The following is a 19,621-nucleotide window of genomic DNA, read 5'->3' on the forward strand; positions in this document are numbered from 1 at the left end:
CCCATTGCCATATGATCCCTATAGTTTTAGGAGTAGGTTCGTTACCTTTAATTGTCGGTGCAAGCTATTTTCAGAAAGCCGGGGCAGAGCTGCGAGCTGCTCAGAGCTATGCTACGGAGGTTAATGGGATTTCTTGGTTTCCCTGTCTCCTAACGTAACGTTATTATCTCATAGCGTGGTGAATGTGCAGGTCACAACTTGTCCACTAGAGCGTTTTGGAGTTGTTGGATTGTGTATTTGATGAGTTTGATGAGGGAAACCAAGAAATCCCATTAGCCTCCGTAGCGTAGCTCTGAGCAGCTCATGGCTCTGCTCCGCCGTTCTAAAAACAGCTTGCACCGACAAATAAAGAACGAACCTACTCCTAAAACTATAGGGATTATGGCAATGGGCCAATTTGCCAAAATGTTGAACTATCCCTTTAAAAAACAGTCAAGTTATCCAGGTGTTGTCTTGTATCAAGAGTTGCATGGGTAATTATACTGTGTGTTGGGTAAAAAGCACTAACTCTATTTCTAGGATGCTGTAACCACACCTGCAGGAAATGTCAGACTACCAACCTGGCAACACACTCACCTGATAATCAAGGCCCACTTCATTGAGTGCAAGGTTTATTGTGAATGTGGACGCATCATGGTGTGGCCTCAAAGAGGGCTGCTCATCTGGTTTATATCTAACTACAAAGGCCAACTCAAACAGAGCCTGCAAACACACAGACAGAAAGGAGTCATGCAAGCATTCACATGGAAACTGCTCGTCCGGCCAGAGACAAGAGTGTGTGTGTGCACACGTGTGTACACGCCACTCCACTGATCAGCTTGGCTCCTATTCCAGCATTCGCGTCCAGAGATGGAGAAGAAAAGCAGAGAGCGAGCCGCAGACCACCTGCATCATCATCATCATCATGACCATGTCCTGTAGCTTCTACCACCTGCCAGCTCCTCCCCATTTACCTGGTAGTCAACGTCTTTGCTGTTGAGAGCTATGTTAATAGTGAATGTGGAGGCGTCGTGGTGAGGTTCGAGCAGCGGCTGCTCGTCAGGTTTGTACCTCACCACAAAGTTCAAGGGGGTGGAGCACTGATGAGAGAAGACATGTTGGTCAGCACAACACACAGGCAGAGGCATAGAGCCAACAGCGAGGCGGACGCACGTCATCGTCTGTACTATTCACAGATAATGACAAAGTAGCATTAGGTAGGCCAATATCTCAAATCTATAGATTATCTGATCTCCATTCAGTCCAACCTAAACATCACAATATACCATGTTATTGTGGTGGAGGTGGATTTGAGGATGTATAAGGGATAGATCAACATTTTAGCGAATTCGCCTATTGCCATAATCCCTATAGTCATAGCAGTAGGTTCATTCCCTCTAATTATCGGTGCATGTTGTTTTGAGATCAGCGGGGCAGAGACGTGAGCTGCTCAGCGAACACAATGGAGGTTAACGGTACAGGTCCCCTGTCCCTCATCAAATACACAATCCAACAACTCCAAAACGCTCTGGTGGACAAGTTGTGACCTGCACATTCACCACGCTATGAGATAATAATGTAACATTACGAGACAGAGTTGTTTTCGAGGCAAATGCAGCCGGAACTACATTCCAGACACGGCCGCTGGGCGGAGTGATTTCAAAAGCGCAAGTTGTTCAGAGTATTTGCTTCATGGGTCGTAATGTTACATAATTGTACAAGATTATTTCATGGTGTGGTGCAGGTCACAACTTCTCCACAAGAGCGTTTTGGAGTGGTTGTACTGTGTATTTGAGGAGTTTGACCTCCATTGTGTTCAGTGAGCAGCTCACGTCTCTGCCCCGCTGATCTCAAAACAACATGCACCGATAATTAAAGGTAACAAACCTACTCCTATGACTATAGAGATTATGGCAATAGGAGAATTTGCCAAAATGTTGAACTATCGCTTTAAATAGTTTCCAGTAACCATTTCACTTCCTGTTTGTTTGATTATTAAAGAAAAAAAACAACATCCAGCTGTTTTACTAAAGGACTGACCCTCTTTGAACCGTCTTTGGACCCGGTCTGTAGTACTTGTCAACAACACTCAGTCGATGACACTCACTTCTTTTGTGACCGACATTCTATCAGAGATAAAAGGCACAGGAAGTTGTGACATCATAGTCTGATGACATCACATGTGACATCATGTGTGCCTGTGCCCCCACTGATGCAGTAGCTCCTGTCACCTAGCAACCATCTCAACACAAAATTTTTAATACACTTTTTTTTTTTTTACTGCACAACATCTTCCTTTCGATTATTTTGCTACATATTGCAGAAAATAGCCTACTACTACATTAATCTACTGATTAATTCAGGACGCTTCTGGTGTGCAAGCTCTCCTCACATAGCAATATCACCATTGTCAATTTCACCAACCGGCCAACAATAACAGCAACATGCTAATGTTGTTGTTTTGGTGAAATGTGATTATATGTTTTTCCGTACCCTAAAGGTTAAAGAGGTCAGAGGATATGCCTGGCTCCTCTCTATCTGGAGATGGTGCATGTGTAAATGATATGATAAATAACTGTATATGTTTACAGTCAAACATTTTCATGCACTGTAGGCTCAATTTTTGATAAATAAAAAATCTGTGTGGATTGTTTGTGTAGGACAGTCTGAATATGCTCTCTAGCAAGTTTGGTGCCAATTGAGCAAAAATTGAGGAGATAGGTTCAATAAGTTTTAGAGTGATGGAATTCATAATTTGTAATGAGTTTAAGTGGACAAAAGTTTCTGCAGTATGGGCTCTGCACAGCTCCACTACTTCCTGAACTTAATGCTGCTCCTTTGTTACCTATCTTACATATTGGACAAACTGATATCCAGGTGTGTCTGAATGGTCACAAGTCACACCTGGATTAATCAGTTTGTCCAATCATGTAAAACAGGAAACAAAGGAGCAGCATTAATAATAATAATAATAATAATAACAACAATAATAATAATAATAATAATAATAATAATAATAATAATAATAATAATAATAATAATAATAATAATACATTTTATTTATAACGCGCTTTTACAGGTGCTCAAAGACGCTTACATTAAAATAGCGACATAGTCTAATTAACAGAAACAATGCAGAATAACAACACAATTAAAATACAAAGACAATGTTGGAAGGTCAAAAAGAGATATGAAATTAGATAGGGTAGAGAGTCAGAGATGTATAATTTTAAAAAGCCAGTTTTAAAAGGTAGGTTTTTAGGAGTGATTTGAAGATGTGGGGTCCGTGTACTTCGCGGCCATTCGATTTTTCCTTTAAACAGAACTGTCAAAAAACGAAAGTAAGCTGGTAATTTGGTTTTCCGTTTCAAACCAAAAACCAAAAAAACTAAATTCAGGCTGGTTTTTTCGTTTTTTGGTTTTTGGTTTTAAAACGAAAAAACGAGTAAACCAAAATCAAATTACGGTCAAAATTGGATTGTCTTTTCATTTTTGATCTTAAACAACACATTAACGCCGATGACAGACCGGAAATGTCTGAACTTCAAAATAAAAGCCCAGTGAATTGCGTTATAGCCACAGACTGTAGATGAATGGCCTATGAAATCTTTCTTTCTTTTTTTTGTAAATGTTGTGTTTTGAGCACATGGACATTTTCACAGCTGTGTTTATTTTTTCACACAAGCTGATCGTTAACTCATCTTCCTTATAGCTACTGCTCTCCTCGCTTTGCTTCCAGTCAGTCAGATCATTTTCACAGCGGACTTCTTTGCAGCCTGATCTGGTCTGTGTACCTCTGTGTAGGCTCCTCCGTGCCATGAGACAAACATGCAAGAAGTAGCGCAGTTTATTGTGTTTCACCGGCGAGGAGCTGTCATTACGCGCGACCATTACGCACAGCGATTCCCCTCATCTAAGCTGCCAATTAGAGTGCCCTGTGCCGGGAAGGGAGCCTGATGAAATCCCGGACTGTAGCTGAGGTCTGGGACTGGATCTCATGTGACTGAAAAGAGTAGAAAAGAACCATAAAGGGGCCGCTGCCACCTGCCAAATATGCCCGGGGTTGGAGACCTCAGGGTCGCGTTGAGTCTCTGAGAAGAGCTGGTCTATCACCCAGCCCCATGCAGCATTATTCCGTAAGGTGGCGAACGTTACTGCAGCAGATCGTATATAGCTATATTCCTCAAATAACAAAACAATCAGCCGGTATTCAATTAATAGGCGGGTCTCATATAATGGCGTTCAAGCCATAAAAAAATAAAAATAAAAAATAAAAACTATCTGCCGCCGCCTGGGACAAACTGAGGAGGAAATGTTCAGAAGCTCTTTGTGGACTGTCTGTGATTAAAACCAAAAACCAAAAAACGAAAAAACCAGCCTGAATTTAGTTTTTTTGGTTTTTGGTTTGAAACGGAAAACCAAATTACCAGCTTACTTTCGTTTTTTGACAGTTCTGTATAAAGGAAAAATCGAATGGCCGCGAAGTACACGGACCCTCTGTCCCCCCAGATTCGGTGCTTGGTCCGAGTTCAGGAAGTTCAGGAAGGAGCTGTGCACAGAGCCCATTGGGGCTACATTTTTGTGAAAGTTGCAAAAGTGTAGCGTACTGCCCCCCAAGGCTGCCCGCCCGGTCCCTTATTATTCTGTCTTTTACTTTTTGGCGATCATTTGGGGCCCCCTGGTGGCCGGGGCTCGTTTCAATTGAAACGTTTGAAACAGACTGTAGGTAAAAGAGGTTGAAACATAGGTAAGACCGCCTATGACTAGAAATAAAAAACTGTCCCCCTCCCTATCTTGAAACCACACACTGTAGAAATGAGTTTTATTCTTTGGGTTTTCACTCTCAGCATGAGAGTTGTGACGTCTGTTTTTTCTGTCTTGATTGTATTTTTACAGTTTTGACAAAATCATAAACAATCTTGACCCAGTAAAGGCGTTGTTCACGTCGTACCGTATCTTCCTTCTGTATCTTCAACATCTGTTACATACCAGACTGTAAAAATTACATACCGGTGGGGGCTGATCACGTGGTCTGGCGTGTCAGAGGAAGTTGACGCGTGTGAGCCAATGAGCGTCGAGCTGGCGCACAGGACGTCAGCCATTGGCTGTTTCAAACGACTTAAAAGCTGTTTAAACACTAACGTTACATCCGCGCGGAGTTTATTCGTTTTCTGCGTCGCCCTGAAAACGCACTGCTGCGGTAAGTCTTTCCCTAAATATTTTCTAAGCAGCAAAATCAATACATTTCAGGGTTCAGCTTTATTAAACGAGGCAGTCGCGTGAATGTTGCTATATGTGTTATGTGTTACTAAGAATGAGCAAAACAAAGCATGTTATAAGTTCGACCGCTTGTGTTTAGCGTCAGGCAGAGCTAACCAGTTGTTGTTGCCTCGATAGCAGAGCCGCAATGTAAACTAACAGTTAACCTACAGTTATACCACTAAAGTTGATTTCGTGGCGCAATTTACTATCTGAATAGTAACACGAACCCAACAAATGCACATTGTTAACCGTGAAATGCATGTCTCTTGGTGAGGCTTTTCCAGTTCAATTCCCTTGTTTATTTAGCACGTTAACTTACAGGCGATACCACCCATCGAAAAGCAGTTATTAGCTGTACTAACGTTAGCCCAGCTTTAGTTCCTAGCCTGGTTGCTAATACTAAATGCAGGCTGTTAAGCAGGGGATGTGGTTGTTGACCCTGTTTACTGGTTTCTTCTGTAGGTGAACTGAGGAAGAGTCATGGCTACGAGCGACTCGGAGCTGTACGAGTTCGACGCCCCGTCCCACGTCGTGGACCTCAGAGAGCTGGCTAGCGCAGACATAGACGACAAGTGGTTTGGTGAGTCTCCTTCAACACGCACAACTCTTTATTTGTGCCACAGCCGGCTACAGCAGCATTTTTCTTTTCAACGTAGTGGGTGTAATCCTCACAGCAAACTTACCCTGCCTGGACAGTGTTTTGTTTTTAGGACCAGGTCGCTCTTTGTTGCTTCCTCATGCAGTCCGAAAAGCCACTGGACATTAAATAACATAAGAAAGAAGTCATGTAAACCGATTCCTGCAGCTGATGCTTTGAAGCATTGTTCTTGTTTTGGTTAGACGTGAACTCTACACCACTGTATGAACTGATCTGTGATGTTAAGTACATTGCACTTGGCTGTTTTTGTTTATCCGCTTGACACCAGCCAGGTCTGTTTAAGGTTTTTAAGGTATGGCTTGGTATGGTGTATATTTCTGCTTGTGAACTGCTTGCAGTTTTTGATTTTTGTCTCTGTTTTCATCAACTTGTACAGCACTTTGATCTAAAGTGCTTTATAAATACATTTATTATTACTGCTATTTATTAATTATACAAAGAGTGAATTTCTATGTTTGTCTCCTTTAATTTTATTAGTGACCCTGTTTGAAATGCTATGTTATGGTATTATGCATTTCACATGACCATGATTATAAAGTTTTGAAAACGGGCTATAGTACGTATGTTTTTTTTAAATACCCATCTTAGAATATTTCTCGACTCAACTGTTGACTGTGTCAATACAGACCAACAGGCCGTGGGTGCAGATGCTCCCCTCGCTACTCCAATGGGAAGAAGCAACATGCCTGATAAACCAACGGCCACTGTGTGTCCTACAGTCGAGACAGATGTGGATGCTGGTTAGTGTTCTTTACATTATAGCGATTTATTTATGTGCATAATTCTCTGCCCTGTAATTTGAGTTGGTCCTGAAAAGGAAATTCAGCCATTTCAATTGATAACGCTTGTTTAATGTGGATTGATCTATGTTCTAGGTCCTGGCACTTCCACATCGCCACCTGGAAATATCGTCACGTCCTGGGGTCCTGAAACGCAGACAGGTGGCCAATCAAGGAGGACCATCAATAAAGCCCCTGCCCAACCACGCAGGTACGGTTCCTGTAATCAGCTCGCCAGTCTGAGCTGATTAATGTTTGAGAGTGAGCACAGGACAAGGATGTGCTGAGTGACTTGATGCACAGCTCATCCTATATATGCTACAAAATATCCTTCATCCCCTCTGCAATAACCACCCTGAACAATAAAAAATGAACACTTTGCTGCAGCCCCCTTTCTCCTTTTTTAGCATGACTGCACAACGTTTTTGTTTTTAATGTTTTTATATGAGCCTGTCAAAGAAGAATTTCTGTCACTCATGACAGACAATAAAGCTTATCTATTTATCTATCTAGCTCTGTAATGAAGTAAACTTTACCCGTTTGAAATTGTTATAATAAATGAAACTGAAATGTGCTTCAGACGATCCAATACTAGACAAACTTACTGTGGCTCAGTGGTGACATCAAGGCAGGTATTTCTAATTTGCATCAAGATGTGGTTAAGGAAACTTCACCCAAAATCGACAAGGAAGGGTTTGGAGAACTGTTTTGGACAATTCAAAAGTGAACTGCCGCCATTATATGAAAATCTGTTTCCAGATAACTGAAAGTTCTCAAACCGTTCCTTGGCATGACAGTGAGTAGAAAATTGGTGAATTATCGATTTTGGGTGAAGTATTCCTTTTTTAAATTGCATCCAAACACAAAGAGTTTGGATGTAAGGTGTTCTGTTCGTGCACATGCAACTATTACAGGAGATAGAAGTTAACTCAACTTGTCACCGTGTTTTTCTATAACTCAGTTTTCTTCCTCCTTTTCAGGGTCTCAAAACGTAAAAGCGTAACCAGCTCTACAGCTCAGCCAACATCCGCTGCACCACCGTCTAAGAAACAGAAAAAGTAAGTGTCCCTGTCATGTCATCAAGATGTCCTCCTGCCCTGCACTGGTGGCGCCTTCTCTGAACTGGAATAGCAACAAGACTTCATCACTGTGCAACAGCTTTTCAACTGCACTTGTTTGTTCCAGGAGTCCTGTGGAGGACCCTGCTGAGTCTTCGAAGTCGGGCAGCAGGAGTGTGCCAGCTGCACCCACAGGGTAAGACTACTGCTAGTACCACTCGTGAAACTGTTCGTCAGCCTCTTCAAATATTGCATCTCTTTCTTCATTGCTTTTTATTTCTTGTCTTTGCTCTATATTCCTTTCACTGTCTGCTGCTGCGACATTGTTAATTTCCCCATCGTAGGTTCATACGGTGTATTTCTGCTCTAAACTTGGAACTTTTCTGTTCCACAAATGAAAGTAACAGTGGAAAGACGCAGTTAGCTTCTGGACTCAAGTACTCAATGGCGAGAAGTGGAGTTCTAAAATAGATTTTTATTTCTTTTGGGCTGATGACAGGCAGCTTAGCTCTGAGGAGCTGGAGCTGGAGCGCATCAAGAAGCTCCAGAACGAAGTGGCTCTGCATCGCAAGAAGAATGAGGCCAGCTACAAAGCTGCTCTGGCTGGAAGTGAGTAGATGGAACTGTCTCACTTTGTGTGGGGATGCAACAACACTACTGAATGGATTTGTGTACATGTAGGATAATAGAGGATACGCGTTTACGTCACTTCCCCCTGGGACACGCCCCTTTCATTCAGACCGAGTGGCAAAACAAACCTCCCTCAATTGGCCATTTAGATTTAAACAGAAACCAAAACTAACCACTGGTCTCTGCCCTCCTCCTACAGTCTGCTATCTACATGTAAATACAGTCATATTGTTTACGCTGTGTTTTTAATTACTTCTGTAACACACAGCGTGTGACCGCGGTATCAGCAGGGTGACAGAAATGCTCATCCTGACTATTACAACCACCACCGTCAAACTGTTAACACACAACACAATTAAACATGTTTCACACATATACAGACACATACAACACAGTATAAGGAAATTAAAATGCCTCGCTGGCTGCAGCCCTGAGGGAATGAGTGCACCATGCGACAAAAAACTTCTTAATTAAATCTGCATAAAAATAAACGGTGTTAAATAAAATATTATACAAAACATAAAATGACATCATAAATTATATTTATGGCAGTTAAACTGACACCTCACTTCTATGTTGAAAACCTCTGACATGTCAAACATTAGGATGTGTTGGACTAATTCATCCGTCTAACCATCATCACTATGACACCTGAATCAGAAAAGCAGCCAATCGATCGAAAAAAAATACTGTTCGAGTGACTTTTTGAGGTTTTGGTAGGTCAAGCATGCTTCGTCTCAAAGATTTGAAATTTTGGCGGCTCTTCCACTCAGTGGGCGTAACCGCAGCGACTACCTAGTGCCGTGACGTCACGTGCGTACCCTCTATAAGCTGTTGGTCTGTTATTGTTTGACCGTTGTACCATTTCCACAGAAGCGAGCGCTTCATCCAGTGCGTCCCGCATGATGCTTCGCAGACGTGCCTCTCAGGTAAGCGCTTCTTATTCTGACAATTTGGACATTTTCTTGAAACCATGAAACTCCGTTTGCTGTATTAAATTAAAATGCCACACAATAGTGACACATTTGAACAGCCTTCTGTAAATGTACATACAGCTGTCAGTGCACCCCTCACTTATTTTTGTTTTTAGGCAAAGACCAATAGAGGCGCCACAGTCCCCAAACCCTTCAACCTGTCCACGGGCAAGAAGAAGACAGAGTCTGGCGCCTACGTGCCCATGGCTCAGCAGATAGTACAGTTTCAGAATCGAACCCCGGACCGCTACCATCTGCGCAGCCGCAAGAGTCAGGAGAGAGGTGGTTCTCTTTGCTTCATCAGTGTTCAGTTGGTGTTTGTTTTTTTTGTTTTTTTTCATTAGCATCTAATGATTAACATGTTAAACTGGTTCTAGGGCCGACCGCAGTGAAGGGAGAGCACCTGAAGCTCACCATGCCTCACTCTCCAAACCTGATGACCCGCCAGAGGAGCCGACCCACTGCGACCAAGAGCAGCGCTGAACTGGAGGCTGAAGAGGTGGAGAACCTTCAGAAGTAAGTAGCCTTTAGTCAGCTTCAAGGAGACATAACAACAAAAACACATGTAGAATACAGGCATTTTACCCAGTTTCCTTGGATGTCCACAGTTGAACTGCAGTTTGTTTCAGCAGGATCTAATATTATTACAATTTTGTAAATAACAGCCGATGCAGATATTTACTGTGGCAAATGAATGGAAAATAATTTCCTCTACTAAGACTCTGTCCTCCCCATTGAGAGGGCATGTGTTAAAATGTATCATAAATCATTGGAGCTCCAAAAGCTGAAAAGATCGAACTCACATTTAATTTGAATTTGAATTTATTTATTCATTCAGGATCTCATTTTGGAGGGGGTCCTTCCGCAAAATGATACAATAATACAAAGTCAAGTACAGAAAAAATGAAATGCAGTGAAACACATTACAGGACTTATACATACGCACGCTCACTCACCCAGCTAATCCACAAACAGCCAGATATCAATTTAGTAGTCAACTTGGTGATATCCGTGCTTGGAAATGGGTGGAAAAAATGAGTCTCAAAAATGACAGTTTATACAAAAAATCTAAGAAGCAACAGAGATATGAACAGGGAAATACCAGGCCATTGCCTAAATAAGAAACTTTCTTCTTAGCATTTTTCTGCCTGGTTAAATAAAGGATGATGATGAAATAAGAATAAGACAAAAAAAAACAACCATCAGAAACAAGAACAGGGAGTTTGCAAATTGATTGGAAGTGATGTTTTGAAACCATAAAGAGAAGTAATAGACCTAAGCTGGCATAGGAGGATCAGATGGAGCTTTGAAATGAACGACGACCAGATTCTTTAGATATTCTAGGAGTACGGAAAAAGAGGTGATCTGTATGTGAATGCATTTAAAAATAAATAATGACCAATGAACATAAGCGTATGTCAGTGGCTGCCTTTTTTGTTTCTTTTGCTAGAAACGTTTACTTCTGCCTTGAGTGTTTCTCCTGTCTGCACAGACTCCTGACTGTGTTGTGTTCTGATCACAGGTTCAGGTTCAAGGCCCAGGAGCTCAACAAGAAAATCCTGGAGCAGCCAGAGGATTTAAAGAAGCCGGCAGTGAAGGAGTCCACAGTACCCACAGGGTTTGAGCTGCAGGTAGAGAAGAGGCTCCAGGAGAGACAGGCAACCAAGAAGCCTCAGGACGACGAAGAGAAGCCCCACACATTCAAGCCGCAGCCTCTGCCCAAAAAGATCCTGGAGGGAGTTGTGGTGAGTTGAAGCCTTGCTGCCAACAGTTCAGAGCCAAGCGCTGAAGTTTACACTTGGCTGGCTGTGATTATTCAGAGGAAACACGAGGCTTTTAAAGGCCCCATGGCATGAAAAATGTGATTTTGGTTATTTTTTCGTGCTTGGGGAGGTCTCTGGGCCACGTATATACTGTCCCATGCATCAAACTGGTCATAAACGGAGAAACACACACCGCCCATTTGTAGGAACATTCTATTCAAGACGAGCAGATAGCACTTCCTCCTTTCTGTGATGTCACACACAAGGTAACTCCGCCCACCGTGACTAGTTGTTATTTTTCAATTTTTATGAATGCAGCTTAGGTTTCAGTTACTTGCCTGTGATTGGCCCGACCACACAGCACTCAAAAACAGTGAGCCAATCAGAGGAGAGGTTCTCATTCTCTCTTCTGATTGGCCAAATGACCTGTGCCTGCTAGAGCTCCAGAAAGAGGCAGCAGAAAGGGGCAGTATAAACGATATTAAGCAGATCACAGGTACTCAAAACCAATGATACATCTTGTTAGGGATATCAGCAGGTAAATAAACCCAGAGAAAAGTGCACAGCATGGGGCCTTTAAGGTTTGTTCAATAACCAGGTGTAGTAAACAGGATTTCCTCTGATCAACAGGGATTGCCGGAGAAGAAAGTTTTACAAATAACTATACCAGAGTCTCCAGCTTTTGCCCTGAAGAACAGAGTCCGTGTGGAGCGCAAGGTCGAGGAAGTAAGGGCATGTTCTTTTGTCATCAATTCATTTATCGTCAAGTCACTTTTGAAGTTAAAATTGAGAATATTCAGATCCAAGCTTCTCAAATCAAAAACATTTATATTTTCTATTTATGCCTGAGTGTTTTTAGATATAGATCAAACCAAACTGTCAGGATGATAAGTTACAGCACCAATGGTACCCAAATGCCTCCATCCCTGCCATTCCCATGGAAAGGACTAAACCTGGTGTCTCTTGGCAGGAAAAGCGTCCGTCACCAGTGAAGGCCCCTCCGGTGCCTCACTTCGGCCTCCCCTTCCAGCCCCGGCTCCCAGAGACCCACCACGTGGAGGTCTGTCCCTTCTCCTTTGAAGAGAGGGAGCGAGGGAGGAGGGCACTGAAGGAGAAGAGGCTGGAGAAGCAGAACGAAGAGGTGCTGTCACACTTCCCCAGTGTCCTCACACATCCAAACAATAAAGACACAGTAGTGTAAACCGCTTTCCATTGAACTCTCTCCAGGTTCCACAGTTCAAGGCTCAGCCTCTTCCAGACTTTGGCACTGTGGTGCTTCCTGAGAGGAAGAAGCAGGAGCCGACGAAGCCAGAGCCCTTCAGGCTGCTCATAGATGAACGTGGTGCTGTGAAGAGCAGTCGCTTGGAACAGAAGGTACGATGATGGGATCCGTCACTGAACAGAAGCTGTGTTTCCACCGAGGTTTCTGGGACTTTTAGTTCCCCAAACACAACAGTGTAATGGAGATAATAACTTCTTTCTCCCACAATGTTGTGAGTATGGTATCCTCGGGTTACATTTTAATTGTATATCTGGTGGACACCCGCCAAAAAAAAAAAACGGAACAGTGGGCTTGCAGCTGGAAAAGCAGCAAAGACTAAAAGAGCAAAATGAGAAAATGTGACAGGTGAGACTACAGTAGACCAAGAATGACATTTTATGTGTATTTAAGATCGACCAATGGGACAATCATACGTTGGAAGCTGCAGAGGAATCTAAATGCAGGCCTTAAGAAGAGGTTTAGCTTAAGTTTAGTCCCGGGATAGAAAAGGAACACTGCGCACTGAACATCTCCGATTGGATGAGCACTCATTTCTGCATTTTACCCAGCAGTACATTCGATTCCAGCTGCCCGCTGTTTTGTTTTTTAGCGTGGATTTGTTTGATGTTTTTCCACCAAATATAATATAGCCGCATTCACAACATTGTGGGAGAAAGAAGTTATCTACATTTTTTTGTTGTCATTGTATGTGTAATTGAAAGACTAGTAGGCTACATTTTGCATAATCTCCCCCCCTGGACTTCAGCCCTCGACGGGCCACAGGAACCGTTTAGTTCTGGGTACTACAGGTTCCTGGAACTTTCAGTGGAAAAGTAGCTTTAGTCAACGTGCATAGTTCCTGTTTCCAGGAACTTGTTCCTGTGGTGGAAACACGGCTATAGAGGAACAATAGTTTTTATTTTTTATTTATTTTTTTATTTTTTTTAAAGATCAAAGGTGGAATTGAAACCTGACCTCTGTGCTTTGTAGGTGAAAGAAGAGCAGAAAGAGCGAGAGGAGGCAGCGACATTCAAGGCCAACCCTAACACAGTCACTCACAAAGAGCCTTTCCAGCCCAAGATGGAGGTGCGGACCGCAACAGGTGAGACTGTCAACATCCACATCTGGATCGTGTCACCGACCCGCTCCCACAGCTCCTTAATAAATTCATGTTTCCGATACCTCACACAGTACCAGTCAGAAGATTATCGCAGTCACAAGTTTCTGACGTATTAGGCTTTGACACACACGCATCATCTCTGATGTGATCATCTGCATACTGTTAACATGACCAATTCCTCAGTTCCTGTGTTGTAACGATACAGCTGTGCACAGGAAGACGACAACAGTTATCATTTGTTGATGTAGCTGAGGGAGACTAGAACATTTAGTTCAAGCATCAGATCTCCATCAAAACCAACACGACACGGCACAATGTTGTCACATAAAGATTAAGTTGGACATTGATACAGATACCGCAACTCTGTAGCTGTGTTATTGCAACTTAACGTCATATTTGAGCTTGAACACGTGGACATAATGTGTGACAGGAGGCTTTACGTTGACAACGTTAAGACTGCAGCACTGGCTGCACGGCCCGGCTTTGTTTATCTAAAGTGACATTTATTGAATAAGGTGAGACTCTGTTGAAAGACGAGTGCTGCAGCTTCTGTGCTGTGGCATTCTTCATCGTTGTTGCTCACTCTTCGTGTTGCCTCTATCCTCATCTGCCACTGCACTTTGAGAAGGCATCAATTCTTCCACAGCTGTAGAGGCCTTCGAGCTGTCAACGGAGCGACGCGCCCGGGAGCGGCAGGAGTACGAGCGAGTGGCCAGCGAGAAGGAGGCGCTCAGGGCGCTCATGGGGGAGCAGCAGAGACAAGAGGAGGAGCAGAGGAAGAAGGATGAGATCACCAGGCTACGGCAAGACCAGGTTTGTCTTAATCGGTATTAACTGATTATCATACTGATTATCATGAGGTTTATATCCCATAACAACAAAGACCACATGCAACACCAGGCTGGTATATACACTGCAGTCTTGTGGTCAGCAACCTGTGCCTGCAGCTCCAGTCTGTCTCACAGTTTGTCTTTACTCTCTGCAGGTCCACAAGGCTCAGCCCGTCAGACACTATAGGACTGTTACAGTGAAGAAGAGTGAAGTTCCCCTCACCATACCCCACTCACCAAACTTCTCTGATCGCTTCCGCCTGTGATAAGCCTCCTTTGCTTCTCTGTTCAAAATTTGCATCTTTTTCTACTCCAGACGTTTGGGAAAATGCCTCATGTCAAGTGTTTGTAATATAAACCTGTGTATTTTATTTTCTAAAGCTCTTACTTTGAGCTTTTTATTTTCACTTTTCTACTTTTAATTTTTCCCCTTTCTATATTAACATTTCAATAAAGTTATGAAATGGCAGCTGTCGTCGTCATGGATTTTTTTTCTTTCTTATGTGAAGTAGTAGGTTCATTCTCTCTTGTTGGTGGAAGCTATTTTTAGAACAGCCGAGCAGAGCCGTGAGTTGCTCAGAGCTACGCTACGGAGGCTCATGGAATTTCTTGGTTTCACTCATCAAACTCGAAAACAACTCCGTCTCGTAACGTTCCGTTAGCGTGGTGAATGTGCAGGTCACAACTTGCGTTTTGGAGTTGTTGGATTGTGTATTTGCTGAGCAGCTTGCGGCTCTGCTCCGCCATTCTAAAAATGGCTTGTACTGACAATTTAAACCTACTGCTAAGACTATAGGGGCGGTAGAGTGGGATAATGGCAATGGGCCAATTTGCCAAAATGTTGAACTATCCCTTTTAAGGTGTGGAGTTTCTGTGGCCTTTTGTGAGGTGGTCCTGTATAGTGGTGCATTGTCTGTCCCCAAAACATTTTATTCAGTGTCCACCTATGTATTTTTTAATGTGGGATAAACTTTATCTTCCTGTGGAAATGACTCTTCTGTCCTGTATTTCTTAAGCACTGAACTAGTGCCTGAATATATGAATCTCATCTCCAGTATGTTGTTCTTAGTAGTTCCATTACCCCAGTGTTAACCCTTCATTCACTTCAGACTCACTTCAGTCGGGTTCGCTCACTGTTTTATTAAAGTTGGGCTCAAAAAAGACAACAGCAAAATGGCTTGTAACATCAAATGACAAGTGTTACTTCGCTGATTGACAGCAATGTACAGAAGGACAGTGCTCTGATCCCAATATGAACATGGTTAGAAGGCAGCAATGTTGCAAATATATATAAAAAAAGACGGTCTGGGTTTTATCAAATAAAATATACACAGAATGACAGAATAAATAGATGCGTAACAGGCTTTGGAGTGTCTGTTCAAGACAGAGTGAGGAGAGAAACTGCTTTGGATACATAAAAGGGCACAATTTCTGTAACTTGAAAGTAAAATTCAACAACAAAGTTTTTACAAAAGCATCTAAAGGTCAAATTTTGATTTATTCCTGAGAGAGCTTAAGGCACAACGGGATCGTTTTGTGATCCACACCAGACCCTCCAGACCATACAGGAGCTTTAGATTTGGAGCCGAGAGAACAGCTGCACCAGAGCAGCTCCATGTGTGATGACCACAAAGTGATAACTCAGCACTCTGTGCCGTGTGCATGTCCACAATCAACAAAACATCACTTCCTGCCCTGGAAGAGTCCCCTGTCTCCAGGGCCCAGTATTTCAAACGTGATCTGACAGGATTATCCTGGTCGGATTGGATTAAATCTAGATCTGATCTGAAAACTGGGTATTTCAACACAGATCAGGAGAATCCTGATCCTGAAGATCAGGGTTTCGGCTCTGGTAATCCAATCCTCCCTTGAATCCAGATAAAAGGCTGATTTGGGTATTTCAAAAGTTAAGTCAGATATCAGGATCAACTTGATACCAAAATTTCAGGATCATTCTGATCCCACCTCAGAGGTGGATTTGACTTGGATTGACAATGTCTCAGCTCCACTTTCCTTGATTTTGTTACTCAATATGTTCATTACACTTAATCTAAATTGTTAGTTTTTAGGTTTTAACAAATAATTGAAGTAATTGAAGAAATTTAAAACATGGCAAAAAAATATTGTTTGTTTGTTTGGCTTGAAACTGCTGTATTTATTAATTTAAATCACATTCAAGCACTTTCCAAGCATTTACAAGGCATATTTTCATGCTTCTGATTTAATGAAGACAAATTTGACTTCAAAATAAACTTGAAAATGCATTTTTACAATGCTTGTAAAGTGAATGATATTTTTAAACATGCAGTAATGTATTTCAAAACGTGTTTGTATACAAACTGATTATTTTACTTCATCAAATCAAATGTTATTGTGCGATAAATTAACATACGGTAATCATGTTTAGTGAGAGGCTTCTAGGCTACATAAGGAAGACAAATTAAGAGGAAAGTGTTTCTAATCGGGTCACTGACCAAGCTATAGGCTTATGCTATGAAAAATAATGCAATCACAATTTCAAGCAGTTTCAATGGCTTTATTTCAAGTACAGTTTCAAGCACTTTATTCAAAATCCAAACACCAAGGTTTCCAAGGATTTCCAAGACTCTTGTTGCACTGTTGTCCTCAGTGGCATTGCTGAGTGGTCTATGGCTGTGAGTAGGCTCTGAAAGTAAAAAGAGACGGTGTATGAGTATATCTTTGTCATAGTCAGAAATAAACAATAGTCACAGAAATGGTCAAAAACATGATATCACCAGCATTACTGACACTTCTGAATGAACTGTATTGTTCACGTGCTGTGTAAGTTCATGTTACTCCTAATTACTGCAGCAGTGTGGTCTGCAGTGCACACAGCACAGGTAGCCTGCTTTAAACAGAAAAAAAGTCCCCTGCATAACGTTAATAAACTCTGAACAGATTGGTGTAAGTGTAAAAACAGTTAAGGTATGATGTACGTCAGATTAATTCCCTTGTAAATTAAACCAAAGTCCGAAAAATCGATCAACACAGCAGCTACGTCGCTAGCCCGCTAGCTCCTTAACACACAAGTCAATGGAGCCGAGTTAGCTCCCGTTAGCACGGCCGTGGATCAATTAGGGATCGTTACGCTCTCGTTTCAAGTAGGTGACAAATCAAATAGTTGGCTTGCATGATGTGTTGGTTGGCGTTCGTGTGGTCTTAAAACCGCTACACATTAGACGGCGGTAAACTTACACTTTTGACGTGAAAGTCGCGCTCCCAGCTGCTCCTTTGGTGAAGTAGTCCGCCATGTTTCAGATCCGGAGGCGGAGACTTGAGATTTGGAAATCCATATCCGGCCAGGTAGGGATCACGGTGATCCACCCTGCCAGTGTTTTGAAATACTCAGATAAAACCAGCAGGATCACCGTGATCCAAGACTGAGAAAAGGAGGATTTCATTATCCGGATTATTCTGATCCAGATTACAAATTTTGAAATACTGGGCCCTGGTGTCTCTGTGTTTGCATCGAGAGGAATAATGAAGGTATTTAACTGCATGTGGACACAGGACCTGAGTCTGAGGTCCAGGGCCGCTGCACAGTTTGCTTGCATGATAATCCAGTCTTGACAACATTAATAACATTCTTAGTTCTGCTCACACTCATAACAATTAGTGCCTCTCAGTGATGTATGCTGGCTGCTGTTTCTGTCTCTTAGGGTTTGAACGGCATGATACTTTGTCTTAATATCTCGTTTTTCTGCCACCACACAACATCTGTAAAATGTTCAGGAAGTTCATGGAAAAAAGGAAACGGGTCACCACTCCAGATCAGAGAACAAAGAGCAGCTGGTGATGCTGAATGATGTGGACAGCGCGTGTTTGTGTGTGTCCTGTTTGGTCTGGACTAGCCGGTGAGGTGTGTGCCACCTTCAGGGGTGGTTCAGGGATCCACAAAGGACACTGCGATGTAGCGGACGCCGGCCGTGGTGGGCAGGCCTTCGTGGTAGTGGGTGAGGCGGCCGGGGTGCATGAGGGCCCAGCCTTTCCGAGGAGCCTGAACGGAGCAGTTGTAGCGCAGGAACCGGCATCCACCACCCTGATCCAACGAAAGGTTGTTTAGCATGATGTGTGATACTGTAGCAATAACCACTGAGTACTGCTTAAAGCTATGGTCTACGATTTGGAGGATAGGTAATTATTAATAATATCGTTTATACAGCGATTATAGTCCTGTGGTCCGATCTACACAATATAAATAGCAAAAAGAACCAAAAAAATCCATTCAGTCTATCAGCCGTGGGCCTGCATAGAAATTCACCACTGGGCGTTGCGCGCCCCGTCTCGCGCGCATTGGCTCGTATCCTCCATCCTATCCCCTCGTCTCCCTTGCTCCTCCTCTTTTTGCTATTTATATTGTGTAGATCGGACCACGGGACTATAATCGCTGTATAAACGATGTTATTAATAATTACCTATCCTCCAAATCGTAGACCATAGCTTTAAATAATGTACTAATATGACTACAGAGGGCTCATGCAATCATGTAGTAGTGCTAACTCTGTACTCATGTAATGTAGTTCTACTGTAGTGGTGACAACTGAGTACTTGTAGTAGCAACCCATGCAGTAATACAGTAAATATGACTGAGTACTCGGTATTTGCAATAATTTATCAATTAGAATGACTGAGTGCTTATGTAGTATAAACTGAGCACTCATGTAATTGCTACAGTAATGACTGAGTAGTAAATGTAATAATTATGGTAATAACAAAAGAATACTCATGTAATATTGAAAAATTCAAAAAACTTCTAGCCCACACTAGAGCATAGGATAGACAAGATTTATTATCAAAAGTTAAAAACAGAAGGGGCGAACAATGCGTTTCACATGTTGCTTCATCGGATTCCCCACCTTCTGTTTTTAACTTTTAATAATAAATCTTGTCTGTCCTATGCTGTAGTGTGCACCGGAGGTTTTGACTGTGATTTATCCTGCACCAGCTGGCACCCAGAAGAAGCACTTAGTTGCTGTGCACGGGACTTACAAACTTTTACTCATGTAATATTGTAGTAATATAAGAATAAACGCTTTCAACAAGCAAACCCAGTGGGCTGTAATCGGTGATCAATTAGTACACCGGTACACTGAGAGAATGTAAATCATGTTCTGTTCAGATTGAGTCCTCAGAGCCCTGCAGCTCGTCCTACACTCTGTGTCTTCTCCACCGCTCAAATCCGTGTAGTGCGGTGTGAGGCAGCAACACTGCGTGTGAACTAATCTGTTTGAAGATGCAGGGAAACAACATGGATGCAACAATAAAAAAAATTTAAAAAAAACAAGG

The 19,621-nt window shown here is 42.4% G+C and overlaps 2 protein-coding genes across 5 annotated transcripts in view; one reads left to right on the forward strand and one right to left on the reverse strand.

The window, feature by feature from the left end:
- Positions 1–5,139: 5,139 nt before the first annotated feature.
- On the forward strand, positions 5,140–14,594 carry tpx2 (TPX2 microtubule nucleation factor). The gene is made up of 17 exons (XM_083975714.1): positions 5,140–5,179; positions 5,704–5,821; positions 6,526–6,639; positions 6,775–6,889; positions 7,659–7,736; positions 7,864–7,932; positions 8,236–8,345; positions 9,240–9,295; positions 9,457–9,622; positions 9,718–9,856; positions 10,863–11,085; positions 11,734–11,829; positions 12,074–12,244; positions 12,331–12,477; positions 13,355–13,466; positions 14,113–14,297; positions 14,470–14,594. The coding sequence occupies exons 2-17, from the start codon at positions 5,722–5,724 to the stop codon at positions 14,578–14,580; spliced, it is 1,992 nt and encodes a 663-aa protein (XP_083831840.1). The 5' UTR covers positions 5,140–5,179; positions 5,704–5,721; the 3' UTR covers positions 14,581–14,594.
- A 3,200-nt stretch (positions 14,595–17,794) lies between these two features.
- plod1a (procollagen-lysine, 2-oxoglutarate 5-dioxygenase 1a) overlaps positions 17,795–19,621 on the reverse strand; it is a 31,307-nt gene continuing 29,480 nt past the window's right edge. For all 4 annotated transcript variants that reach the window (XM_083976298.1, XM_083976297.1, XM_083976296.1 and 1 more), the window contains one exon: positions 17,795–18,374. In XM_083976298.1, the coding sequence (XP_083832424.1) occupies positions 18,219–18,374 (156 nt within the window). In that variant the 3' untranslated portion in view covers positions 17,795–18,218. The remainder of the gene's footprint in view (positions 18,375–19,621) is intronic.

This window comes from Trachurus trachurus, assembly GCF_905171665.1.
Source record: "Trachurus trachurus genome assembly, chromosome: 7".
In the NCBI taxonomy this organism is placed as follows: Eukaryota; Metazoa; Chordata; class Actinopteri; order Carangiformes; family Carangidae; genus Trachurus; species Trachurus trachurus.

What these genes read in the sequence shown, in the direction of transcription:
- tpx2 (XM_083975714.1), top strand. Translation starts at nt 5,722, where the DNA reads ATGGCTACGAGCGACTCGGAGCTGTACGAGTTCGACGCCCCGTCCCAC. An exon ending in CAAAGCTGCTCTGGCTGGAA is followed by an intron (nt 8,346 to 9,239) that starts GTGAGTAGATGG and finishes CCATTTCCACAG; the next exon opens with AAGCGAGCGCTTCATCCAGT. An exon ending in AGATCCTGGAGGGAGTTGTG is followed by an intron (nt 11,086 to 11,733) that starts GTGAGTTGAAGC and finishes TCTGATCAACAG; the next exon opens with GGATTGCCGGAGAAGAAAGT.